At 45.0% G+C, this 27,688-nt stretch overlaps 1 protein-coding gene across 1 annotated transcript in view; it reads left to right on the top strand.

Annotated features, from left to right (window-relative positions):
• mast1a (microtubule associated serine/threonine kinase 1a) overlaps positions 1 to 27,688 on the top strand; it is a 70,183-nt gene extending 42,495 nt beyond the window's left edge. Inside the window, exons 8-27 of the mRNA XM_086033646.1 lie at positions 2,445 to 2,654; positions 2,730 to 2,831; positions 4,940 to 5,072; positions 10,591 to 10,658; positions 11,569 to 11,645; positions 12,192 to 12,400; positions 13,573 to 13,711; positions 14,477 to 14,609; positions 15,104 to 15,269; positions 16,184 to 16,285; positions 16,390 to 16,512; positions 16,601 to 16,710; positions 18,712 to 18,875; positions 20,880 to 21,124; positions 21,201 to 21,446; positions 22,243 to 22,475; positions 23,312 to 23,434; positions 23,618 to 23,754; positions 23,901 to 24,088; positions 24,902 to 27,688. Coding sequence (XP_085889772.1) covers positions 2,445 to 2,654; positions 2,730 to 2,831; positions 4,940 to 5,072; positions 10,591 to 10,658; positions 11,569 to 11,645; positions 12,192 to 12,400; positions 13,573 to 13,711; positions 14,477 to 14,609; positions 15,104 to 15,269; positions 16,184 to 16,285; positions 16,390 to 16,512; positions 16,601 to 16,710; positions 18,712 to 18,875; positions 20,880 to 21,124; positions 21,201 to 21,446; positions 22,243 to 22,475; positions 23,312 to 23,434; positions 23,618 to 23,754; positions 23,901 to 24,088; positions 24,902 to 26,580 — 4,587 coding nt within the window. The 3' untranslated portion in view covers positions 26,581 to 27,688. The remainder of the gene's footprint in view (positions 1 to 2,444; positions 2,655 to 2,729; positions 2,832 to 4,939; positions 5,073 to 10,590; positions 10,659 to 11,568; positions 11,646 to 12,191; positions 12,401 to 13,572; positions 13,712 to 14,476; positions 14,610 to 15,103; positions 15,270 to 16,183; positions 16,286 to 16,389; positions 16,513 to 16,600; positions 16,711 to 18,711; positions 18,876 to 20,879; positions 21,125 to 21,200; positions 21,447 to 22,242; positions 22,476 to 23,311; positions 23,435 to 23,617; positions 23,755 to 23,900; positions 24,089 to 24,901) is intronic.

Raw genomic sequence — 27,688 nt, 5'->3', positions numbered from 1 at the left:
GTTAAGCAGCAAAATGCACTCGTTTTTAGCCATCTCTGGGGGCGGCCATTTTGTCTTCTTTCGACTGAAAATGACATCGCAACTGCTCACAACGACCAATCACGGCTCAGATTCAGAGAACAGGTCAGCCGTGATTGGTCGTTGTGAGCAGTTGCGATGTCATTTTCAGTCGACAGAAGACAAAATGGCCGCCCCCAGAGATGGCTAAAAACAGGTGAATTTTGCTATATTTCACAAATGCAAAATTAATCAGAATGCCGTGTTTCAACTAGTGGGCCTGCTGGGAACATATTCTTGAAAAAAACTATGTTTAGATTGACTTCCGCTTTAAGGACCGAGTTCCAGCTGAAAAAAATCAAAAGCACCAAAGCATTATGCTGCCTTTTCCATGCTTCAGTGTAGGTTCTTGTGTTCTTCTGGTGATGTGCAGCTCATCATCAGAAGAACACAAATACCTACGGCGAAGCATGGGGGAAGGCAGCATTATGATTTAATATTCATTTTTATTTTTTTAAGTTAAGCACGGTGATGGCAACAGGAAATTATAAAGCGTTCAAAATAGCAGTTATTGTTAGTACAAAACCTTCAGGCTTGTGCTCAAAGGACAAAAAAAAAATGTCAGGAGCATCGACTAGAATAGCTGAAATTTATTTGGAGTGGCATTTACAGTCGATGCGAATCTATTGTTTAACAGGTATCAATGGTGAATCTGTAATGTGACTTTTATAAATGAAATAATTGATCTTTAATATACTGCGGGGGACAACATGCTGACTGTCGGTCAACACAAATCGATATTCTGGATCCAACAAGTCCTTAGTTCCTGTTTGTGAACAAACAAATTCACTGTGTCATGTCGATGTCCCGAGGGGTGAAGCTGTAGAAAACAAAACAAATCAAATCTGCAGAGGGAACAAATGGCTTTAAAAGCTGTGAACTGAACAGTGAGTTCACTCACTCACTTTTTACAAATTCAGTATATTTGTCAGAGGAGAAAAGGGCATTTCGGTTGCCTTTGCTAGTATCCGACTAGTGCATAGTTTTCCCACCTGTGTGCATTTTGTCACGGTAGGCTTAACTCTAAATGTTCATTTATTTCAGTAGGTCAATTAAAAAAAAAAAACTGAAACGCAGATATATCGTAAATGTGTGGTAAGGGAGACACATTCATCAGGGTCCTATATTCTGTTGGTAAAAAGTTAGAGGCATTTTGAGCTCCGCGAACATGCGGCGGATCGAACTCGATAAATCAATTACTTGAACGCATCCGCATATTAATTTTCGATCTTTATCGTGTTTTAAAATCATCCCACTGGTTGCAGCAGAGCTATCGGTGGGGGGGGAGATGGAAGGCAGTTTCCAAGTGCCCACTTCACAGATGTGTAATCTTCCTAGCTAAATGCTCATGGAGGTCTGCTTGCAAGTCCTTATAAGCGTAATTTGCATGACTCGACCTGCCGCAGGACTTGAGCAAATCAGTTTCCTCTCCTGCCATCTCGAGGGCTATCAGTGCGTCCCTTGTCCGTTGCATTTCAAGAGGAAGAGGAGCCGCTTTGATTAGCGCGGAATCAAGTCGGTTGTGTTCACACTCACAATGTCACAAAATGCCTTTAAAAAAGAAAGAAAAAAGGAAAAGTGCTCGTCTCGTCTGCGAAAATGACTTTTAAAAAAAAAAAAAAAAAAAGTGCTTGCATGCGTCTGCGAAAATACTAACTAGGTCTAAATTTCCCCCGCGCAGGTTTAGACCACGCTTTGGTCACAAAAATAGAGCGCAAAGTCGACTTGCTACAAGTTATTTGTCAGCCCAGTGGAAGTCTTATGTAAAACTGACGCTTCAAACAAAATGGAGTTAAACATTGTATATTCAAACTTACCAACCAAACGATATTATTTCATCTCACGCAAGTCTTTAAGCTTAATACCAACATATAACGCAAAACACCATTCGTGGGCTAACAGGAATTAGCATAGATGTTTGTAATTGTAAACCTTCAAATAATTGCTGCTTTAGCACACGACAGCCGCAAAAGAGAATGCAACATTTTATATTTACCAATTTATACACACTGCAGTACACCAAAAAGTTCAACTAAACCATATGCCGCCTTTTGAAAGTCTACTTAATCCTATCGTGGGAAATGCCACAAAGAGGTAAACAAACCTGCATTGATATTACGATAATTGTAAACCTTCAAACAACTGCAAATTTATCATTTTAAAAGTGTGTAGCAAATTAGTAGCCCTTTGTATTAATCAGTACCTAAGCTCTCATTTTCAGAAAGGTGGGTGACCCCACTTGAGATGTTCCCAGTGAATTTAAGTGAAAACTACTATTTTGGCCCGTGATTAGTTATTTGGTCACAGTTACTTTTTAAGGTTCATCATCATCCGTCCCACTCGACAGTAATAGCTGAATAAAAAATCGGCGTGTTGTCCTCCGATAGGCCACAGCTCAGATGGAGGAAAGGCTGGCAGAGTTCATCCACAACTACTCCCCAGAGAGCGTTCTGCCTCTGGCTGACGGCGTCCTCAGCTTCATCCATCACCAGATAGCCGAGCTGTCCCGAGACTGCCTGACCAAATCGCGGGAGGGTCTGATTACCAGTGTTTACTTCTGCGAACTTCAGGAAAACTTGGAGAAGCTCCTGCATGACGTCAGTATCGCAGCTCTCAACTTTGCCACATGGCCAAAGCTGACCGACTCTCCGTTCATTTCCTTTCGCCGTCAGGCGTACGAGCGCTCGGAGAGTTCGGAGCTCACCTTCGTCATCGAGCTGGTCAAGAAGCTCTTTATCATCATATCTAGGCCGGCCAGGCTGCTGGAGTGCTTGGTGAGACTGACTTTTTTTCTTTTTTTTTTTTTTTCAAGTTACAGAGAATGCTTTCGGTCAATAATCAATTGAAAGTCTTAAAGGAATGAGAATCGGCGTATCGCGGCAGGTAGCTATTCGAAGGGTCGGTCGTATTTCGAGACCGAAATAAATCATTATGCTTCCTTTGGATTTCTCACCCGGAGACTGCACAAAGGTGCTACTCAACACAGAAACGTGAGTCTTTCTTCAAAATTCAAAGTCACTTTTGAAGTAATAAGCACGTTCTGTGATAATACAGAACATGTAACCCAGGGGTGTTAAACACATCATAGTTCAGAGGCCACACACATTTAGAGCCTGATTGAAATTATTTGTGCACTTGCATTAATCGTTCGCTAATTTGCTTTCCAAATTGGATTTTTTTGTGGCCAAAAAAATCTGCGATTTTGTTTTAAGGTCATATTTGCCAACCATACGTGCAGGTGGACTTTATAGCTGCAAGATGCTTTTTACAAGACTGCTTTAATGCCGTCTATTCCCACACTGCTCATTTCTTTCGTCACATCAAAGCAGGCCGGTCGCAAGTCATGACCGTGAATACGCGCGACACTTAACTGACGTATGGCCTTGCACGTTTCTCACTGATGATGCTCCACCCCCTTTTGGCTGATCATTCCGTTGCTAAGACGACCGTCGAGGAGGAGTGGATGGGGTCAGACAAAATGCGAATGGGATTTATTTATTTATTTATTTATTTATTTATTTTATTGTCATGGCCGTTTAGGTTAGCAAGAATAAAAGACTATGGTCAAATGTTCCTTTCGTATTCAAGTCAGCGCTGAGGTCTGCCGTGGTGAAAATGTCAGCAAGTCAGGAGGCTGCAAAAATATGATCCTCGAGGAGAGCGAACCATCGAGAGAGGGAGGTTAATCCTTCCTCTGCTCGTTCGTTTCTATTTGGTCAAAGAGGGGGTGGATGTGGGGGTGTGTCGTATACACGGGAGGAAATGATCGCGGCAGCCCCCCGGCTCTGCCTTGTAATCAAAATCACGACGTGATCCCACAGGACACCAAAGCAGGAAAAAGGGATGCTTTTAGAAAAGTAATTTTAAAGATGGCTGTTGAACACTACCGCGTTGTTGTTTTTGTTCATGTGACTAATTTGTGTGCCACTTTTGGAATTGCTTGTTATGTTACATTATATGGCAAAAGACGTAGCGTGTAAAATAGGAGGCAAATGAATTTTGCGCTTGCGTATGGTCATTTCTTAATGCTAGATTATATTGTTACATGCGCACATGTTGAGATTTTAGATTAAATTTGCGACATTGTCGATCAGCAAATATTTTTTGTTGTGGTTTCATCTCATGTCAAAATAGTGAGAAAATGATGACAGATTTCATTCTTTTGTTGCGCTTAGGCTCATCCTTGTCCTTAGTCACCTTTGAATATCGGCGCTGATGCCGAAGGTCGAAGTAATGTAAATTAAGCTGACGCAAGACATGAACCTATGAATAGCAACTCTTTTTCCTGTGTGTTCATATTTGGTCGTGAACGGTATTTTCAAGGAGTCATTGTCATTTTCCTTTGGAATCTTTTACCCGGGCCATGTGTAAATTGTCTTTCACACCTATATAAATGTGTTTGAAGACATTATTTGGGCTTGAGCTCACACACAAAGTAAGAGTTTTAACACTGCTTTTTATTTCTGTCCATCCGTTTTGTTAAAGCGCAGGTCAACCCAAACATTTTTTATGAATATGTTCTATGCATGCCCACTAGTCAAAACATGGCATTCTGATTAATATTGTGTTTGTGGAATATGAGTTAACCAGTAAAATCCACCCGTTTTTGTCCATCTCAGGGGGCGGCCATTTTGCCACTTTCTGTCCACTGAAAATTCAGTTGCGCAAGGTAACTGTGATGTCATTTCCAGTCAACAGAAGTGACAAAATGGCCGCTCCCTGAGATGGCTAACAACTCATATTCCACAAACGTAATATTAATCAGAATGCTATTTTTAGACTAGTGAAGGCGCAGAGAGCATATTATTGCAAATAATTATTTTTTTTACTTACCCTTTTTGACTTATTTTGAAGCTTGTTGGTCTGTGTGCTCATGTAACAGGAGTTTAATCCGGAAGAATTCTACCATCTGTTGGAGGCAGCGGAGGACCACGCCAAGGAGGGCCAGTTGATGAAGGCGGACATCCCTCGATACATCATCAGCCAGCTAGGGCTCACCAGGGACCCCCTGGAAGGTGAGTAGGAGGAAATGGAAAAGACAAAAAAAAAAAAACGTTTTTTTTGGTTCCCACCAGAAAGCTTTTGGTTTGATTATTGCCTCTCGATATTGGCCTCTCCCAGGATATAATCTCACCACACAACTACATATTCATACATGACCTGCCGTTTGCCGCATGTAATGTGGAGTCGCTTAACTCGCAGAGTGGCTAACGGTGAAGCAGTTAGCAGCTAGCTAACGTCACTCAACAGGCCAAGCCCCATCTTTTAGTCACACATATTCAGTCACAATCACAGGTAAAGTACTGTAGAACGTGAGGATGGCGAGCCCAAGTGGACAAAAATAATGCCTGCAACTCACATGCATGTATTGTGTTGGTATTATGCAAAAAGCTTTTAAATATGTGGAAATAGTCAAATGAAATATATGCTTGCTACTTTGTCTGTCGCAGGGGTGGTCTGGAACGTAGCTCCGTGCGATAAATGAGGGATTACTGTACAGTGAAGGCGTTGAGAGATTAATCACTTGTTAAAAAATAATCCTCAGTAAGGATTTTAAGGACTTTATCCAGCTCACGAAATAGGATCACTTTCTCACAATTCTCACTTTTCCGTTGATGATAAACATTGATGTTCAAAATCTTTAGAGACAAATATTCACTGCACAAGGGGAGCATATCGTCGCTGTCATGTAAAAAACACTTATATCCATTTTTTTTTTCATTTTATTATTTCTACATGAATCATGTTTCCGCGTCACAGACATTGCATTAAAGTGAAAATTTAAAAAAGTTTCCAAAATTGGAGAGAAGTGTTTGTCACAGGACAGCGACGATATAAAACAGTTACCCATATGTATCTTGTAACTTTAATTGATAGCATATTTCAAAAACGTGACAAACGTGGCGTTTTTGAAATATGCTATCAAAAACGTGACAAACGTGGCCATGGGGCCCGGCCGGGCTCAGCCCGAAAAGGATACGTGGGTCCCCCTTCCCATGGGCTCACCACTGGTGGGAGGGGCCAAAGGGGTCGGGTGCCGTGTGAGCTGGGCGGCGGCGGAAGACGGGGACCTTGGCGGTCCGATCCCCGGCAGCAAAAACTAGCTCTTGGGACATGGAATGTCACCTCTCTGGCAGGGAAGGAGCCTGAGCTGGTGTGTGAGGCTGAGAGGTTCCGATTAGATATAGTCGGGCTCACCTCCACGCACAGCTTGGGTTCTGGTCCCAGTCCTCTCGAGAGGGGTTGGACACTCTTCCACTCTGGAGTTGCCCAGGGTGAGAGGCGCCGAGCAGGTGTGGGCATACTTATTGCCCCCCGGCTTGGCGCCTGTACATTGGGGTTTACCCCGGTGGACGAGAGGGTAGCCTCCCTCCGCCTGAGGGTGGGGGGACGGGTCCTGACTGTTGTTTGTGCTTATGCACCAAACGGCAGCGCAGAGTACCCACCCTTTTTGGAGTCCTTGGAGGGTGTGCTGGAGGGCGCTCCACCTGGGGACTCCATCGTTCTGCTGGGGGACTTCAATGCTCACGTGGGCAATGACAGTGAGACCTGGAGAGGTGTGATTGGGAGGAACGGCCCCCCCGATCTGAACCCGAGCGGTGTTCGGTTACTGGACTTCTGTGCTCATCACGGATTGTCCATAACGAACACCATGTTCAAGCATAAGGGTGTCCATATGTGCACTTGGCACCAGGATACCCTAGGCCGCAGTTCGATGATCGACTTTGTAGTCGTATCATCAGACTTGCGGCCGCATGTTTTGGACACTCGGGTGAAGAGAGGGGCGGAGCTGTCAACTGATCACCATCTGGTGGTGAGTTGGCTCCGATGGTGGGGGAAGATGCCGGTCCGACCTGGCAGACCCAAACGTATTGTGAGGGTTTGCTGGGAACGTCTGGCAGAATCCCCTGTCAGAAGGAGTTTCAACTCCCACCTCCGGCAGAACTTTTCCCACGTCCCGGGGGAGGCGGGGGACATCGAGTCCGAGTGGACCATGTTTCGTGCCTCCATTGTTGAGGCGGCCGATCGGAGCTGCGGCCGCAAGGTGGTCGGTGCCTGTCGCGGCGGCAATCCCCGAACCCGCTGGTGGACACCAGCGGTAAGGGATGCTGTCCAGCTGAAGAAGGAGTCCTATCGGGCCTTTTTGGCCTGCGGGACCCCGGAGGCAGCTGACGGGTACCGGCAGGCCAAGCGGAATGCGGCTCTGGCGGTTGCTGAGGCAAAAACCCGGGTGTGGGAGGAGTTCGGGGAGGCCATGGAAAATGACTTCCGGACGGCTTCGAGGAAATTCTGGTCCACCATCCGGCGTCTCAGGAGGGGGAAGCAGTGCACCATTAACACTGTTTATAGTGGAGATGGGGTGCTGCTGACCTCAACTCGGGACGTTGTGGGTCGGTGGGGAGAGTACTTCGAAGACCTCCTCAATTCCACCGACACGCCTTCCACTGAGGAAGCAGAGCCTGGAGACTCTGAGGTGGGCTCTCCTATCTCTGGGGTTGAAGTCACCGAGGTAGTCAAAAAGCTCCTCGGTGGCAGAGCCCCGGGGGTGGATGAGATCCGCCCGGAGTTCATAAAGGCTCTGGATGTTGAGGGGCTGTCATGGTTGACACGTCTCTTCAACATCGCGTGGACATCGGGGACAGTGCCTCTGGATTGGCAGACCGGGGTGGTGGTCCCCCTTTTTAAGAAGGGGGACCGGAGGGTGTGCTCCAATTACAGAGGGATCACACTCCTCAGCCTCCCCGGCAAGGTCTATTCAGGGGTGCTGGAGAGGAGGGTCCGTCGGAAGGTCGAATCCCGGATTCAGGAGGAGCAATGTGGTTTTCGTCCTGGCCGTGGAACAGTGGACCAGCTCTACACCCTCAGCAGGGTCCTCGAGGGTGCATGGGAGTTTGCCCAACCGGTCTACATGTGTTTTGTGGACTTGGAGAAGGCGTTCGACCGTGTCCCTCGGGGAGTTCTGTGGGGGGTGCTTCGGGAGTACGGGGTACCGAGCCCCCTGATAAGGGCTGTCCGGTCCCTGTACCACCGATGCCAGAGTTTGGTCCGAATTGCCGGCAGTAAGTCGGATTCGTTTCCTGTGGGCGTTGGACTCCGCCAAGGCTGCCCTTTGTCACCGATTCTGTTCATAACCTTTATGGACAGAATTTCTAGGCGCAGCCGAGGTGTCGAGGGGGTCCGGTTTGGTGGCCTCAGTGTTGCATCTCTGCTTTTTGCAGATGATGTAGTACTGTTGGCTTCTTCAAGCCGCGATCTCCAACTCTCGCTGGAGCGGTTCGCAGCCGAGTGTGAAACGGTCGGAATGAAGATCAGCACCTCCAAATCTGAGACCATGGTCCTCAGTCGGAAAAGGGTGGCGTGCCCTCTCCAGGTCGGGGATGAGATTCTGCCCCAAGTGGAGGAGTTCAAGTATCTTGGGGTCTTGTTCACGAGTGAGGGTAAGATGGAACGGGAGATCGACAGGCGGATCGGTGCAGCGTCTGCTGTGATGCGGACCCTGTATCGGTCTGTCGTGGTGAAGAAGGAGCTTAGCCGAAAGGCGAAGCTCTCAATTTACCGGTCGATCTACGTTCCTACTCTCACCTATGGTCATGAGCTGTGGGTCATGACCGAAAGAACAAGATCTCGGATACAAGCGGCCGAAATGGGTTTCCTTCGCAGAGTGTCCGGGCTCTCCCTTAGAGATAGGGTGAGAAGTTCGGCCATCCGGGAGGGACTCAGAGTCGAGCCGCTGCTCCTCCGCGTCGAGAGGAGCCAGTTGAGGTGGCTCGGGCATCTGATTAGGATGCCTCCTGGACGCCTCCCTGGTGAGGTGTTCCGGGCATGTCCCACCGGCAGGAGACCCCGAGGACGACCCAGAACACGCTGGAGAGACTATGTCTCCCGGCTTGCCTGGGAACGCCTTGGGATCCTTCCGGAAGAGCTGGAGGATGTTGCTGGGGAGAGGGAAGTCTGGGCTTCCCTGCTGAAGCTGCTGCCTCCGCGACCCGACTTCGGATAAGCGGGAGATAATGGATGGATGGATGGATGGACAAACGTGGCCTAAATTACACACTGACCTTTTGTCAAAATTGAAACTAAAGTACAGTACTTAAAGGGGAAGTCAACCCAAACATTTTTTTTTCCCCAGAATGTTCTATGCAGGCCCACTAGTTGAGACAAGGCATTCTGATTAATATTGCGTTTGTGGAATATGAGAAATCCACCCGTTTTGAGCCATCTCAGGGGGCGGCCATTTTGTCACTTCTGTCAACTGAAAATGACATCACAGATGCTCAGGGTTCAGATGACGACCAATCATATCTCATCTTCAGAAAACAGGTGAGCCGTGATTGGTCGTTTTCCGAGACCTGAGCATCTGTGATGTCATTTTCATTCGACAGAAGTGACAAAATGGCCGCCCCCTGACATGACTAAAAACGGGTGCATTAACTCTTATTCCACAAACGCAATATTTATCAGAACGCCTTGTTTCAACTAGTGGGCCTGCATAGAACATATTTTTGAAAAAAATATGTTTGGGTTGACTTCTCCCCCCCCCCCCTTTAAGGAAATGGCTTTTTAATTACAAGTGGATGTAGAAGGCCCCATGACTGTATTTTCCTTGTGCCCTCAAATGACGAATGTCATTTCGAATAAATCGTCAACAATGCCCTCTGACACACGGCAACATCTCATAGAGAGCGATTACAACTGCATTGTGTTTTACCTCTAGCTTTTGTCTTGGCGGCGTATTCATGAGACAATTTTGGACATTCACGATGAGACAATATGTGACATCTGGAACCTAAGCTGCCGCAAGCGTTGTGCCGGGGGGGACGTGCGGCAGCGTCAGCCTCTCGAATTAATCACCGCGACGCGAGCGCCACCATCACCGCCTCCAAACCTTCAATTAACACCTGTCAGACGGGCCCGCTCGAAACCAAGGCAGGCTGTTCATTAGCCGATGGGCTGAATGGCCCGGGATGACTCCTTTGTGAATCCATGAGAAATATTTAGCTTCTTTCTGATTAGTTCCGCTCAAGATAAGAAGATTGTTGCAACTTCACACGTGGGCACGTTCTGCCTCCCCCGCGTTTTTTTTTTTTTTTTTTCTTGGCACACGATAGCGGCTGCGTGTGCCACATCAAACCCAAATTGACACAATTGATGGTCCTCTGTTCCGGCAAATGCTTTGTGGCATCCGTCGGGTGTTTTTTTTTTTTGTTGTTTTCGGTGCGCTTTAACGAAGCATTAAAATGATAATCAATGTGCTCCAGCGGCTGTCACGCACGGTACATGCGGTACAAGACGAGTGGAAATTAGCAGCTTTCCGCTGGCAGAAAACCGGACGGGTGGGAGGCAGCGCTGAAGGAAACGTCGGGAAATTAATAGCAGCCTTCTTCTTTATACCGTCTTCTTATGTGACACGTTTGGCCGCGTTTTTTTTTTTTTTTTTTTTTTGTCCGTGACGCCTGCCGCTGGAGCTAAAACAAGCGGTTGGTTTTGTTTTGAAGCTGGTTTTGCTTGTTAACAATCGTGTTTGTCCCCCAGATATCGTCAGTCTTGACAGCTACGACAGCGAAGGTCCGCACACGCCCGAGACCGACGACTCAGCAGAGGTAGCCTTAGAAATGAAATAAGAGGAAGACACAGTCAAGCTTGCAAAACGTGCTTGTACACACGTGCCTCACAGAGTTATGATCGGCACATAAACACACTCCTCTGCAAAGGCTAAGCGATCATTATTCTGATCGTTATCAATTTGTAAAATGTAGCTTCTAAATGATGTTCAAAAACTTGTTTATTTACGATCAGGAAAAAAAAATCAGAACCTAAAAATGAATTGGTAATTGCATTATGACATAGGGCCAGGTACCCCCTTAAAGTGGTCAAAATGTTTCTTTACACTAATATGTTCTAAAATCATCATTTAGAAAATGCATTTTGGATTTCAGTATTTTTGATGATGAACCGAAATCTTTAAAGAAGGAAGTCAACCTAAACATTTTTTTTTTTTTCAGAATGTGTTCTATGCAGGACCACTAGTCTAAACACGGCATTCTGATTAATATTGCGTTTGTGGAATACGAGGACTCCACCAGTTTTTAGCTAGCTCAGGGGGCGGCCATTTTGTCACTTCTGTCAGGGCTCAAATAACGGCCAATCACGGCTCACCTGTTTTCTGAAGCGGAGCCGTGATTGGTTGTTACTTGAGCCCTGAGTAGTTGTGATGTCATCTTCAGTCGACAGAAGTGACAAAATGGCCGCCCCCTGAGATGGCTAAAAGTGGGTGCATTTTGATGCTTAACTTATATTCCACACACACAATATTCATCAGAATGCCGTATTTCAACAAGTGGGCCTGCATAGAACATAATCTGGGGGGGGGGGGGGGGGGGACGTTTGTGTTGACTTCCTTTTTAAGTGTGACAAATGTGTGGGGAAAAAAATAATATAATGTATACAGCTTGGCACCAAAAAAAAAAAAACAGTCTTCATAAGTGCATAATGTCTTGTCTCTGTTGCCAGGGCAAGGCGAGAGCCATCAAACCACCAAGTGAGGAAGACTTTCAGAGCATCAAACTGATCAGCAATGGCGCTTATGGGTAAAGCGCTCCACTACATTATGCAAATATTTCACGATTCCCATTCGGGCTGTATTAGCGTTACTAAATGAAAAGAGAGGTCACCATCATGGTTGTGGCATTACGAAAACACATCACCAGTGATGGGACATTGTGATTTCCTAGGAATCTTGCGTAAATAGTCATATGAAAACGTAAATACCTACTGGAATTTATCGAAAGTAAATGTTACGTGTTGATGATGTCGTTTCTACCTTCTTGCAAAATCTGTCATTATTCTTCCTGCCTGTTTTAGAGTTTTCCTTCGGTAAACGCACCCGAGTCAAATGATCGCTATCAGGCCCCTTGCAGAACTTGCCGATGAGCTGATCGTTTGAATCAGGTGCGTTGCAGGTGGGAAACTCCGAAGGCAAGCAGGAAAGCGGCCCTCGAGGACCGGCGTTTGAGACCCCCCGCTCTCATGTTTGAATTGATCGACTGCTGAAAGCCACAGCGATTGTAATTTCCGAAGTCGGATTTCAAATCTGACCGTCGGTTGAAATACTCTCAATGTCACTGTCTTTACAGGGCCGTGTATCTGGTGCGCCACAGGGAGACCCGGCAGCGCTTTGCCATGAAGAAGATCAACAAGCAGAATCTGATCTTGAGGAACCAGATCCAGCAGGCCTTTGTGGAGAGAGACATTCTCACTTTTGCAGAGAACCCCTTCGTTGTTTCCATGTTTTGCTCCTTTGAAACACGCAGACATTTGTGCATGGTGCTGGAGTACGTCGAGGGTAAGATTCGGACGCCGACATTTTGTCCCCTGCATGCTACTTCCGTTTTACGCTGTATTCCACCAGACCGATGGGATTGACTTGGCATGGTGGATGGTCCCGTGGTGTGAATGTGAGTGCGATTGCGTGTTTGTCTATATTGGCTGGTGACCTGTCAAGGGTGTCTTGCCCCAAGAATAACAGTCTTTCTTGTGAGAATTGATGTTTTTAATGCTGAAGAAAAATTCAATTGAAATAAGTATGGCTGCAAGTAACAATTATTTTAATCGATTAATCGTGTTTTTTAAAAAAGCATTTTGAATTCTTATTGAAAACCTTTTTTTTTTTCAAATCGACAGTGCAGTAAATGCACTAATATTTTTTTTATGATTCGGTTACTGGTTTGGTCTCTAAACGTGTCATAAATAGGCAAAAATATCGATCATAGCTTTGCAAAGTAAAAGCAGATGTTCATAAATGTCTTACTTTAGTTCAACACAAACATAATCAGTCTGCTTTCATAGAGGACTAAAGACATCTGAGAATGTTTACTGTCGAGAGGACGGCGTTCTGGGGATTTGGATTCTTTTAGGTTTCTAAACCATTACCGGTAATCAATTGTCAAAAATAATTATCGATTTGTTGTCGATGACTCGATTAATTGTTGCACCTCTAAAAATAATTATTGTTTACACTCTTAAGACGGTCGGGTCAAAAGTCAGCCAAAAGGGACTGAGCCAGTGTTGGGTTATTTGTACCCAAAGGTATGGTTAAAAATAATATTAATTTCCTCAGCAACATTTTCGCAGAAGAAGATGAAGCAACTTTCCCCTCCTCAGCGGTCGCTACAGCTAGTGACTCGCATATGTTTGGCACAGTTTTTACACCGGATGCCCTTCCAGACCCACTGAGCCACCCAGTCGTCAACATTTTCTAAGAATATTCCATTAAATTGACTTCAACTTCAGTACACAAAGCTTTCAAAAAAACAACATTCGATTCTTCGTCCCAAACAATCGAATCTTGAACCCGGTCTGCTTGGTCAAAATAATAATCATCAGTTTCCTGGCACCTTTACTGCCCAATGAAATATTTCCATGCACGTTACAGCTTCAGCTTGGAGTAATTTACACCTGACGTGTTAGCGATGACGCACAATGAGTCGTGAATGTTGTTGCTATGCATGTGCGCAGGTGGCGACTGTGCCACCTTGTTGAAGAACATCGGGGCTCTTCCTTTGGAGCTGGCCAGGATGTACTTCGCTGAGACGGTTCTGGCCCTGGAGTACTTGCACAATTATGGCATCGTGCACAGAGACCTGAAGCCTGACAAGTCAGTCCTCAGTGTTTGCTACGTGTAAAATGTGTTCATTTTGTAGATTAATCGATGAATCACATTATTAAAAAAAAAAAACATGTTTTCATTTCCATCCTTTTCTTCAAAAACGTGACATTATTTCAAATTGACAGTGCAGAAAATGCACAAACTTTAATTATGATCGTGGCACTGGCTTGGTCCGTAACATGTCAGACATGTTGTTGTTGTTTTCCAAAGTAAAAGCAAAAGCTGTTTTGTTTTGATTCAACACAAAGATAAATCCGTCCGCTTTCTTGGAGGACTGCGGAAATCAGACAATATAACCTGTTGAGGAGCTGAAATGTCAAGCATTTGGACAATTTCAAATTTAAAAAGGTATCAAAACTGTTCGTCAAAAATAATGATCACATTTATTTAATAGTCGATTACTTGTCGATTAATCGAATAACCTCTTAGATGAAGTGTTCGGTGAAAACATTTGACTTGGTCTGCCATTTTTAAATCATTTACATTCACTATTAGACATATTATACCTCTGAAAGGAATTTTGTACATGCAATGATTTTTTTTTTTTTTTTAATGTTTTGTTTTTGCCAGATTCAAGTGTTTCTGTTCAATAGCGTTGTGCCTTAATGAACGAGCAGCGAGGCCAGTTGAGAGGTTTCATCCAAATGATTGTTCTCACGAAACATCGTTGACAAAGTAGCACAACGGGTTCAAGCATCCAATATGAGCCATTTGGCTGTCATCTGACACACGCTATTGTCTCTCCTCTTGTAGTCTATTAATCACCTCCATGGGCCACATCAAGCTGACAGATTTTGGCTTGTCCAAAATGGGCCTGATGAGCCTCACCACCAATCTTTATGAAGGACACATCGAGAAGGACGCCAGAGAGTTCCTGGATAAGCAGGTACTTTTCTCCGGGTCTCTCTCACGAGCAGGACAATGAGCTAAAATGAAAAAAAAAAAAAAAAATCAGGATGTCGGATTGACGCGGGGGCAAATGGCAATCAAGAAATCATTCCTTCTTTTTTTCTTTACTTTTTTTTTTTTTTTTTTTACGGTCGTGCATCCCGCCCTGCCTGCCGCGTCTTCCTGCAAAGCCATTCATCTTCACAAAATCATGCTTCCTCAAGCAGTGAAGCATGATGCGTTCCATCTTTGTGGCAATCCCATTATAGCTATTGTTTATGCGCTTTATAAATGATTGTAGTCGTAATCAGTCAGTGTGATGCATGACTTTCCCGCGGCAACTCTGTTTGCCTTCTGCACAGGAATTTAACACTCCAGATTTTGTGCCGAGATTATGCATTGATTTTTTTTTTTTTTTTTTTTTTTTTTTCTGAGGTGCATTTTCTCCATCTTTTTAAAAAGAATTTTTTTACCACCTTCTTCGTCCCTCAGGTGTGCGGGACCCCTGAGTACATCGCCCCAGAGGTGATTCTCCGTCAGGGCTACGGCAAGCCGGTGGATTGGTGGGCGATGGGCATCATCCTCTATGAGTTCCTTGTGGGCTGCGTGCCTTTCTTTGGAGACACTCCTGAGGAGCTGTTTGGACAGGTCATCACTGGTGAGAACGTACTGCCGCATCAGATCCAACAGATTGGACTTCTTTTAAATGATCTTTTTATAGAGAAAGGCTCGATTCATCGTCTTATCCGTTCGTGCCACAAAGTGTGCAACAAGCGTCTCTGTTGCCCTGATGTCGATTCTGGATGGGTGTTCAGTAGGGATGTAACGATTCATCGAAAATCGAAAGAATCGGAAAAAAATGAAAAAATCGATTCACAACACCAGGTTGACACAACATAAATGCAGATGTTTAAAGTAAAATTTTGATCGCAAAAGGTTTTGTAAAGACGACGTTTATTTTTATGTTTAGTTCTGGCAGCAACAAAAAGCTGATAAGACAAAAGTGTAGTTAAGCAGTTAGAATTATTTGTTCATTTTCAATTTTTTTTGTAAGGTTACAAAAAGTTTGTGTAACAAGGACAAAATGCATATGTTGAAATAAAAACATCTTTTGGTTATAAAATGAGTCATTCATTTTGTTAAAAAAAAAAATTGAAAAAAAAATCAAATCAAAATCAGAAACTGAATATCGAGAATCGACTCGGGGCTTGAGTGAATCGCTAAATCCCCAGTGTAAAGGTTTTTGGTTGGGTTACTTGTATCTCAAAGCACCGCTCTATTTCATGCTTGCAATATTTTTTGTGCGTGTTCAAATATGTTAGAGTGTGTTTTAATGAGTTTGAATGTGTTTAAATCGTGCGGGCGGGGTAAAACTATTTAAGAAAAGTTTTTAAATGCTCCTTCTGTATCGAGTTTCACCTATCGCAGTTGAAAATGGACTTTATCGCCCCCGATAAACGGGGGCTCACTGTAATAAAAAAAAAAAAAAATAAAAAAAAATCTCACACAGGTTGCCCTTTTTTACTTTTATATTTGATCCAGATTATCCGTTGTCCGTTCTTGTTCCGTCAGATAATATGGTTTGGCCGGACGGCGATGATGCCTTACCCGAGGAGGCACAAGCCCTCATCTCCGCCCTGCTGCAGACCAACCCTCTCGTGAGGCTGGGCACAGGTGCTGACTTTTGCGCCAGCCCTCCCACCTCTCGCCATTTTCCAAGAGCACATTTACTCATCGAGTTACGCGCGCGCGCGCGCGTGTGTGTGTGTGTGTGTCAGGCGGGGCCTTTGAAGTGAAGGAGCACCCGTTCTTCACGGAGCTCGACTGGAACAGTTTGCTGCGACAGAAAGCCGAGTTCGTCCCCCACCTGGAGTCGGAGGAGGACACCAGCTACTTTGATAGTACGCTCCATCTCGATTAGGGCGCGCAGCGATTCCGCCCCGGCGTTCAAGTGACACCTCATATCTTTTTTTTCACTACCCCTGCCAGCACGCTCCGATCGTTACCACCACATCAACACGTACGACGGCGACGACACCAACGATGACGAGCCGGTGGAGATCAGACAGTTTTCCTCCTGCTCCCCTCGATTCAGCAAGGTCGGAATCTCCTGTCAACCTCTCCTCTTTATCTCTCGGGGCTTTTTCTCTCTGTCATATTTTTTTTTTTTTATTGCACTCCTCCTTCCAGCTGGGCTACCTCCACTTTGTCACACTCGCTCAGCCCCCTCATTGGCTACGTTTACGTGGACACATTTATTCGGATTAAAAGCCTGATAGGAAGAAAAAAAATGCTTTGTGTACACACCCCTTTCGGAATCATAAATTAATAATTACGTGTGTGTGTGCGAGCAACCTAATGGCACCCTATCAGATCGGCTCTGGCGCCAAAGCTGTCGGCACCCCCTAACTTCTGATACCAGAATCGCCCAAAACAACGTGGTACTCATTAAAGCAGTTCCAACGAGAGCTTGATTTAAAAAAAAAAAAAAAAAAAAAATTAAAAAATCGTTATATTTGACAAAGGGTTGGATAGAAAAATGTTCTTAAGAAATCTGACTAAGTGCAGCAGTTGACCGAATAGCAGGCCAGACGGGCCAAATGAAAAAGCGAGCAGCCTCCGTATATGTTGACGAAATGCGCCACAAATATAGTCTGACTGTCAACATCATTTTGCTGCCGAGTCTTCAGCTGTTCCTTGTTACCATGGCGAACGGATGAAGTCCCTTCCAGGTTCTCATAATTCCGCTCTTCCTCTTGTTGTCCTCACACACATGAATGTTTGGTTGCTTCTAAAGCACTGGCTTTATTAGTCTTAATCTTCGGGTGACATTTTTTTGCAACCTTGGATATGATTTGGCATCATGAAGTTATTCATAGTAAGCTTGAAAACGGTGATATGTGTAAAGATCTATTTCATGTTGCTGTTGTAGTTCATTGTCAACTGTAGGCCTCCATTTTCTTTAGAATCTTATGTCTCACATTTTTTTGGGTGTTGAAGTAGTATGCAGGGCAATTGTTCTGGGGGTTTTGGTTGAGTGGTCCTTGTTTGAGAAACTGATTGAACATTGTAACCCGCGATATGTTCAGAACATACATGTATGAAGAAAGTATGAATATTTTTTTGACTTGGAACCTTTTGTGATGAAAAAATAAATAAAAATACAGAAAAAAATCTGAAGTTTGTAAAGTGAATTAACAAAACAAAGTTTTGGGTCTTTTGTCAAGTAGTTCATCGTGTAAAAAAATAAAATAAAATCAACATATAATCACATGAATCAATTTTGCCTCAACTGGATATGACTATTCTTGCTTCCTCAAGTATACAGTATCATGTGATCTTGGAAGGACTTTCCATTTTAGATGATGTCATTTTCAGTTGACAGCAAGTGACAAAATGGCCGCACCCTGTGATGGACAAAAGCGGGTGGAATTTACCACTCAATCCAAACAATTTTTTTAAAAAAAATGTTTTATGCAGGCCGACTAGTTGAAACACAGCATTCTGATTAATATTGCTTTTGTGGAATAAGAGTTAATCCACTCGTTTTTAGCCATCTCAGGGGGCGGCCATTTTGTCACTTCTGTCGACTGAAAATGACATCACACACCCTCAGGGCTCAGATACCGACCAATCAATCAATCAATCAATCAGGTGAGCCGTGATTGGACGTTACCTGAGCACTTGTGATGTCATTTTCATTCGACAGAAGTGACAAAATGGCCGCCCCCCAAGATGGCTAAAAACGGGTGGATTTTGCTGCTTAACTCATATTTCATATGAATCATATTGCCTTGTTTCAACCAGCGGGCCTGCATAGAACATATTCTTGAAAAAAAATCTTTGGATTGATTTCAACTTTAAGTCATATTACACAAACACCAATCAGAATGCTGTGTTTAGACTCGCGGGACTGCATAGAACATATCATTCCAGAAACAATTTTTGGGTTGACTTTCGTTTGAAATGGACATTTCTAGAACAGCCTCCCGTATGTCAATCTGGCCTGACCGCTGTCCTTCCAATAACACGGACGTTACATTCCAATCCAAACAGGTGTTGACCATGTGTCTTTATTTTTGCCTCGATGTCTCCCGAAGGTGTACAGCAGCATGGAGCATCTCTCTCAACTGGAGCAGAAAGCTTCCACCTCCGTGTCCCGCCGGGAGCACAAGGGCTCAAGGGAGGACAAGGTGACCAAGAGAGAGAGCCTGGGAAGCTTCAGCATGCGGGACAAGAGTTGGAGGACTGGATCTCCTGAAATGTGAGCCAAAGCGCCGGATATTTGTCAACAAAGTCCGACCGTATGGTCACTTTTAGCCTCGCTTGACATTTTCTTTTGTTCAAGTCACGAGTGAGTTAACACAGTGATTCAGGGAGTCAGAAGCTTGCAAATGGAAACCAACATCGCACCGAAGTGGTCATTTCTGTTCCGGGGTCTGCTCGTCTCGCTAAAAATCCACAATAGACTTCTTGAAAGGAATGATTGCGGGCAGATTTCATGCACGGAACTACAAGCGCTTCAGTCACACTTGATAATCGGCTGATGTGGCTCCCTCGACCTTCATCTGTCACAACGGTGTTGAATAGAAAATCTAAGAGACTTCTCACCACCGCAGGGTTTCCATTTTTAGCCCGGCAAAGATGAAAAATGCAAGCTGATCCTGGGAGTTATTAAACCTAATTCTGCGGCGCCGCTATATCCACGCCTGTCAACGCCGCAGCTACCTGCTGGTTTTATCCATTAGAGATAAGAGCGCACATGCAACAGAACGACTTTGCAATCAGATCCCATAACTCTGTTTCAGTCCTTAAAGCAAAAATCAGCTGGCTACATTCAAATCAAAATGAATCATTCACACATTCCGAATTCAACCAAGATTGAGCGAATTGATAAGATGGCTTGATTTATTACTTTACATATTGGATTTTCCTGACACCTGACAAAGGTGTCTGCTTCATCTCTCCAGTTATGACTCATTTTTAACTATGCTCTTATATTGGAAAGTCTGTTTTTTTATGGATTTTTTTTTTAAACACACGTTTTGTTTAAATGATTATAGGGGCAGACATGATTGTCATTTTAACAAAACGGAGCGATGACGATTATGACCACCAGTCACATTTAGTATTTTACTCGATCAAACGTGGTCACCTCGATTGTGCCGCAGCACCATTTGAACATGGACAATGCTGGACAGTCTTTCTCCTTTTAATGTCTTTGAACTGCAGGCTCTCAGTGTCGTTTTTGACTTAATTTCTGCTTGCCTCGAATACTCCATTGCATTCAGAAAACTGTCAAAAGTCAGAAATTAGTTTTTAGTGTTTGAGCTAAATACCTTTGATTAAGGTCCTCTAACCAATTTAAAAAAAAAATCTTATATATTTTAGAAACCTTTAATTTCATTACTTGTAAATGTTTTTAAAGTGGAAATCAACCCAAACATATTTGTTTTCAAGAATATGTCCCCAGCAGGCCCACTAGTTGAAACACGGCATTCTGATTCATTTTGCGTTTGTGGAATATAAATTAAGCAGCAAAATGCACTCATTTTAAGCCATCTCTGAGGGCGGCCATTTTGTGTTCTGTCGACTGAAAATGACACCACAACTGCTCACAACGACCAATCACGGCTCAGATTCAGAAAACAGGCCAGCCGTGATTGGTCGTTGTGAGCAGTTGTGATGTCATTTTCAGTCGACAGAAGACAAAATGGCCGCCCCCAGAGATGGCTAAAAACGGGTGGATTAACACTTTTTCCACACACCCAATATTTATCAGAATGCTCTGTTTCAAGTAGTGGGCTTGCAGAGAACATATTCTTGAAAAAAATGTGTTTGCGTTGACTTCCACTTTAAGCAGAAAAATCCACCCTTTTAGTCATCTCAGGAGGCGGCCATTTTGTCACCTTTTGTCGACTAAAAATGACATCACAACTGCTCAGGGCTCAGGTAATGGCCAATCACGGCTCCGCTTGGTCGTTACCTGAGCCCTGAGCAACTGTGATGTCATTTTCAGTCGACAAAACGTGACAAGATGTGCCGCCCTCAGAGATGGCTAAATATGGGTGGACTATTCCATTTCTTCCACAAATGCAATATTTATCAGAATGCGGTTTTTTAGACGAGTGGAGCCGCATAGAACATATTATTGGAAAGAACATTTCGGGGTTGACTTCCCCTTTACGAGTACGTTTGGTGAAAAGAGATTCATGAATGAAGCTCAGTGATTTTACCGTCGGCTCTGTTTTGACGGCGTTCCGTCCAGGAAGCGCCTTTCCTGTTCAGAGTCGCTCTACATGGAGGGTGACGCCAGTCCTCCTTTGGGCGCACGGCGACGCTTTTCGGCGCTGATGGACACGCATCGCTTTGCCTCCCCTATCGAGGGCGAGCCGGACTTTGTGTCGAGGCCAACCCCCATCAGGGTCCGGGGAACATCCCTGGATGGGACCGGTGTTCCGTCAACACACCACGGCGAGCCGAGGAACAGTTTAAAAGAGGTCAACGGAGCAGGTTGGGTGCTAGGATGACTTTATTAAACCTTACTTGTAATGACGTTTTTCAGTATTTTCAACCTGGCTCTTTACAGACAAGTCGCCCAAGCAAGGAGAGACACCTGGAGTTGTGAGCATTAACACGTTGGGTCCAGCTCCAGGTCGCGATGTGATGACGCCTCTGTATGACCCTCTGGGGGCCCGAGCCACCAATGACCTGGTCCTCCGGAGGGCGCGTCACACGCATTTGTCTGGAGATGGGGAGAAACGTAACTCCAGAGCTGGAAACAAAGTCATCAAATCCGCTTCGGCCACAGCGCTGTCTGTCATCATACCATCTGGTAAAAATGATGGGAAAGGGGAGGTGTCTATTTAATGGAGGCTTTTATTTGTCTTGCACCCAACAACGACCATAAAATTTGATTTTTTTTTTGTTGTTGTTTTTGTTTTTTAGCACAATGACATTTAAAGACCTAGTGTGAAGTAAACTTGGCCAACCATCTTTTGACGGCTAAAACTATTTTAGGCATACTTTCACTAGTTCTTATGACGCAAACCCACCGAGATTCATAATTAGACCGATAGCGATGCGCTTAAAGCGGAAGTGAATGCAAATGGGTTTTTTTTCAAGAATATGTTCTATACAAGCTCACTAGTTGAAACAAGGCATTGTGATAAATATTGCGTTTTTATGGAATAAGTGTTAATCCACTCGTTTTTAGCCATCTCCGTCGGCGGCCATTTTGTCACGGCTCAGTTTCAGAAAACAGGTCAAGGCGTGTTTGGTCATTGTGAGCAGTTGTGATGTCAGTTTCAGTCGACAGAAGACAAAATGGCCGCCCCTAAAGATGGCTAAGAACGAGTGCATTTTGCTGCTTAACTTATATTCCACAAACGCAAAATGAATCAGAATGCCGTGTTTCAACGAGTGGGCCTGCTGGGAACATAATCTTGAAAAAAATATGTTTGGGTTGACTTCCGCGTTAACAACGAAAATGAAAATGTTCGGCAATCCCTGGGAAAGGTTGGTAAACACCGTATAAGGGGGATAGCCTCTATTAGAGGAAAAACGGTGTACGTCCAAAGGACCCTTGGCAAACTTAACATTGAGTGTCTCTTACTCTCTGCCTCTTCCAGTGGAGCAGCATGGTGGCTTCTCTCCATTGGCTAGCCCCATGTCCCCCCACTCCTTCTCCTCCAATCCCTCATCTCGCGACTCTTCACCCAGTCGAGACTTCTTCCCGACTGTCAACGTGCTGCGCTCGCCCATCACCATCCATCGCTCTGGAAAGAAATACGGCTTCACCCTAAGGGCCATCAGGGTCTACATCGGCGACAGCGATATCTACAGCGTGCATCATATAGTCTGGGTAAGAAATTTGTGCTCACTGCTTACGTACATCAAGTTTGTCTCAGTGGAGCACAAACTTCCTGCCTCGGGAATCTATTGCGGATGTTTTATTTATGGCATTAACATTTAATAATTAGTGTTGTCAAAGTTAAAGCATTAACTATTAATTTAAATTTCATAATGCACTCCAAAAAATTAACTCAGTTAACTCCGTTTTATTTACTTCCTGTAGCAGCTGACCTGCGCTCACTGTGCAGACAAACTTGTCAATGTCACAATGACAAACTTTGACATATTTTTACTTTAAAAAGTTGCTCGGCGGCTCATTGGAGAAATCCAAAATAATTTGCGCACTTCGCAAAGCCTAATTCAAATACGATATTAGTTGTACGTCTTTGGTGTATCGTTCAACTGTTGTATTTTACAGGAAAAGAACGATATTCAAGGATCAAAGAAAACTATTTGAACAGTCTTTGAATCGAAATATACTTTTTCCCCCCCCCCACATTAATTCCAAGATTTTACTCAAGTAAATATTGGTTCCAAGTTTTGTAAAAAAAAAAAAAAAAATGGAGTTGAACAATACGATTAATTGCGATTAATTAGTTAAAAAAATGTAATCGCTTGACAGTACTACTAATCGTATATAATATATTTAAGTCAGCAATGGGCAGAAAGAAAATATTTTACATACACCTTTTTTTAAACCTCATCTATGAGTGACCTGGTCCATCTGTCTGTTTTAAAAATCAGACTTTGAGCACTAAAGTCTGCCCACCCTCGTTTTTTATCATCTAATCCTGTGAAAGCAAGCTAGCAATTGATTTTCTTTATTTCTTTGATGTGCGTCGTCAGCATGTGGAGGAAGGTGGTCCAGCCCAGGAAGCCGGTCTGTGTGCAGGCGACCTTATCACTCATGTGAACGGTGAGCCGGTCCATGGTCTGGTCCACACTGAGGTGGTTGAGCTTATCCTCAAGGTAGGAATACATTTGTTCACATAGGATTATGTTTATTATATTTGCTGAAGGTGCTTGCCTTTGTAGTGCATGTCATTTTAATGACTCAAGTATTCAATAGCTGTTGGTCGTGTTTGCTTAATTTCACAATTCAGGGGTTTAAGCATGAGTGCCTAAACCATTAATTGCCTCTCACCCACGTAGAGCGGCAACAAGGTTACAGTGACAACCACGCCGTTCGAGAACACCTCCATTAAAGTGGGTCCTGCCCGTAAGGCCAGTTATAAGTGTAAGATGGCCCGGAGACACAAGAGGACCATGGGAAAGGACGGCCAGGACAGGTACGAGCTACCATATCATGGCTGTCTCATAGTATTATGACTCATATGGATATTTTTGACTTGTGTCATTTTCCCATTGATAATTAAATGTATAAAATCTATAATTCACTATATATATATTTATGTTCTCTTTGTACATGGAACAGTAAGAAGCGAAGCTCGCTGTTCCGTAAGATCACCAAGCAGTCCAATCTCCTCCACACCAGCCGCAGTTTATCCTCTTTGAATCGCTCGCTGTCCTCCAGCGAGAGTCTTCCTGGCTCGCCGACTCACAGCCTCTCTGCCCGCTCCCCAACTCAGGGGTACCGTTCCTCTGCTGAGCCGTCATACCTGGGTAGGTTATTAGAACGTCGGTGAACCACTATTTGCGGTTCACCATTTGCAAATTTACCCAATTTTATTTATTTGCGATTTTTTTTTTTTTTTTTCCCTGTGGAATCTAACCTCAAGTTTTCACTGAAAAACTCTTTTGAGCTGCATTAGCATGTTTCCGTCCATGCTTAATCCATCTGTTTTCAAACCGTTCCCTTCATTCGTCAACCGTCATCAAAACGGGCGTCTGTCAGTGACGGATAGACGAAACACATGCCCAGCTCTGTGTATGTGCATATATATGTGTGTATTTATATGTCTGTATATATATGTGTATATGTATATATGTATGTGTGTGTATATATATATATATATATGTATATATATATATATATATGTATGTGTATATGTATGTATATATGTATGTATATATGTATATATGTGGATATATGTATATATGTGTATATGTATGTATATATGTATGTATATATGTGGATATATGTATATATGTGGATATATTTATGTATATATATATATATATATATTTGTATATGTATGTATATATATACATATATATATATATATATATGTATGTATATGTATGTATATATATATGTATATATATGTGTATGTATATATATGTGTATATATATATATATATATGTGTATATATATATATATATATATGTGTATATATATATATATATGTATGTATATATGTATGTATATGTGTATATACACACAAATATCAATCAATCAAGCCGATTTTCGTTCCACCCCTAAATTGTATATTTATCTGGACGTCTTATGCCTCCTGATTATTTTCTCTCAATAGGCGCTTCATCTCAAAGCAGCTCTCCAGCCTCCAGCACTCCAAACTCCCCCGCTCCCTCCCAGCACATGCGGCCCAGTTCCCTCCACGGCCTCTCCCCCAAACTCCACCGCCAGTACCGCTCTGCCCGTTGCAAGTCTGCCGGCAACATCCCCTTATCCCCACTGGCCCACACCCCGTCCCCCACCCAGTCCTCACCTCCTCCTTTGCCGGGCCACACTGTGGGAAGTTCCAACACCACTCAGTCCTTCCCTGTCAAGCTCCACTCGTCACCCCCAGTGGTGCGCCCTCGGCCAAAGAGCGCCGAGCCCCCGCGCTCGCCCCTTCTGAAACGTGTGCAGTCGGCAGAGAAGCTCGGCTCGCCTTTGACCCAGTCCAGCGCGACAGGGGGACTCGGGGGTCCGTTGAGGAAGCACAGCCTTGAAGTGCAGCATTCCGAGTACCGCAAGGACGCCTTCCTGTGCGAACTCGGCCTCCAGAGTCTGCTGGAGACGGATGGTGAGAGTTTGCCGCCGAATCCCCCACCCCTGCCGTGCGCCTCGTCTTCCGCGGGCTCGGAAAGCCGTGCGCTGAAGCCCGTGAGGAGATTGGGCAGGCAGGAATCGCCGCTCAGCAGGGAAACGCTGCTGGCTGGCAGAGAGAGGGAAGAGAAAGAGAGGGGGAGGGAGCGAGAGAGGGAGCCCGGAAGCGAGTCGGTCCTGGAGCGGCTGAGCCGGATCGAAGCCGCGGCCCTCCAGACATCCTTGACGAGAAGGCATCATGCGGAGCCCTTGAGTTCAAGACCGAGCGGAGAGACCGCAACTGCGGCTACAAGCAACTCGACCAAAACGGTCGAAAGCCTAGATGGGCACAAGGGGTCTGAGAAGGTCACCCAGCGCCCAACTCCCAAGCAACTGGACCTCAAGGCAGCCAAAAGTCTACTCTTCGGTTGTAAATCGCCTCAAGAGCACCTCGTGAGAAGTGGAAGAGAACCAAAGCAAGAGGGAGACACTAATAACGGTCCTTGTTTACGGAAGAACTCTGCCGCTACTCCCGACAAAGTCAGTAGCGCTACATTGATGGGTAGTCCGCTGGCTTTACGGAAAGCCTTTAAACCCTCAGGTATGGGGGACGGCTTGAGAAAAGCTGAGAGCACCGACTCGAGGACTTCAGACCTGAGCTCCAAGAGCCCCAAACTGCCCGCTCGGATCCTCGCCCCCGCAGTCCCCCCGCACGGGCCCCAACTGAGTCTGGGCAAAGTCAGGCAGGGTCTCGGTCCGGTTAACTGCTACCGGGGAACCCTGGACTGGGAGGACAAATGTCGCCTGGAGGTTCTGGAAGAGCATTCTCCCTCTCCTTCGCCCTCCCCGACCGCCGTCACCCCCTCCCTCTGCGGCCCGTCGCTGTGCAAGTCGCGGCCCGTCTCCCCCGGTGACAAGACGAGCTTCGTCAGCCAGCTGACTACCGTGGCCAAGAACGTGCTGGGCCCAATCAAGTTGGGCTCCCAGGAGGGCTCCAGAAGCAAAGAGCAGCAGACCAAGGCGGCGGCGGCGGCGGCGGATGACAAGCAGGCGGCCACAGCTGGAAGATCGGACCCGGCGGGAGGTAGTAGAGGGCTCGTGGCCGTGGTGACGCAAAGCCCCGCAAGTTCATCCCTCGAGAAGGCAGCCCAACCAAAATGCGGAACTGAAACCGCAAACTAAAATGCCTTCATTGGACGAACGATGCGACGCAAGTCAAGCACTTAAAAACGTTGTACATTCCAATTTTAGAGCTTATCAAATCTTATTTATTGATTCCAATCATTGACTGATTCCGCCTTCAACAAGGATGAGAGAAAAAGAAAAAAAAAAAAATCCACTATAGAGGTGCGTTAACTCTGGATTATTTTAATAAGAAGATTCTTAATGTATTGTGGAACACTTTTATCAGATGTCTTTATGTGTGAGTCCACGTGGATGCATGTCCTATTGGTATGTACTGTACGTGTAAAGTAGGTATAAGAAGGTCGAAAAGTGCTTTAGTCATCAAAACTGTGAAGACCAAATTTAGTGGCGCCGTCTTTGTCGTAAATTGTGGCACAGTCACACTGGAATGTTTGCATCAAACGACACACGGGAGGTGACTGGGATCGCTCATCCCCCCATGCGGCTGTTTGCTTCGGCCCGGAGGACGGCGCTCCTGTCACGTCTCGCGAGCGAGAGAGGCTCTGTTATTAGCGGTTCCGGTGCTGACAGCTCAGGCTCGGCGCTTATCTTTGCCTCACAGGAGGGCCGCCGCCACAGCCCGCCCTCCCTCCCGTCTGATTGAAGCCCTCGCACACACGCACGCCAACACGCATTGCCACAGGAGCCGGCCGTGTCAGCGGCTGATATTGGTGCATTTGAATCCGTAACCCCGTGCTCTATGAAATGCGTTTTGCCTTGAAAGAGAGCCGAGGAGCGCACGCAGCTCTCAACACACTTGATTCAGCAACGACAAACAACTGGAGATAAAACAATAGGGCACCCATCATTTTCACGTTGTTGTTCCTGCTGAAAGAAAAAACAAAACGAATTGCTTATGCTTGCGATTGAGGCCGCGCTCGCAATAGGCAATCTGTACCACGCGCAAGCGTGGTCACATCCGAATTGTAGATTGTTCGACTATATGCGCACTCAGTGGCGTGCTCGAAGCGGAAGTCAACCCAAACGTATTTTTTTCAAGAATATGTTCCCAGCAGGGCCACTAGTTGAAACACGGCATTCTGATTCATTTTGCGTTTGTGCACTCGTTTTTAGCCATCTCCGGGGCGGCCATTTTGTCTTCTGT

The sequence above is a fragment of the Filicampus tigris genome, chromosome 6, assembly GCF_054856515.1.
Source record: "Filicampus tigris isolate MCC_2025a chromosome 6, RoL_Ftig_1.0, whole genome shotgun sequence".
NCBI classification, from domain to species: Eukaryota; Metazoa; Chordata; class Actinopteri; order Syngnathiformes; family Syngnathidae; genus Filicampus; species Filicampus tigris.
Note: the sequence above shows the minus strand (reverse complement) of the source record. Positions and strands in the feature narration are given on the sequence as shown.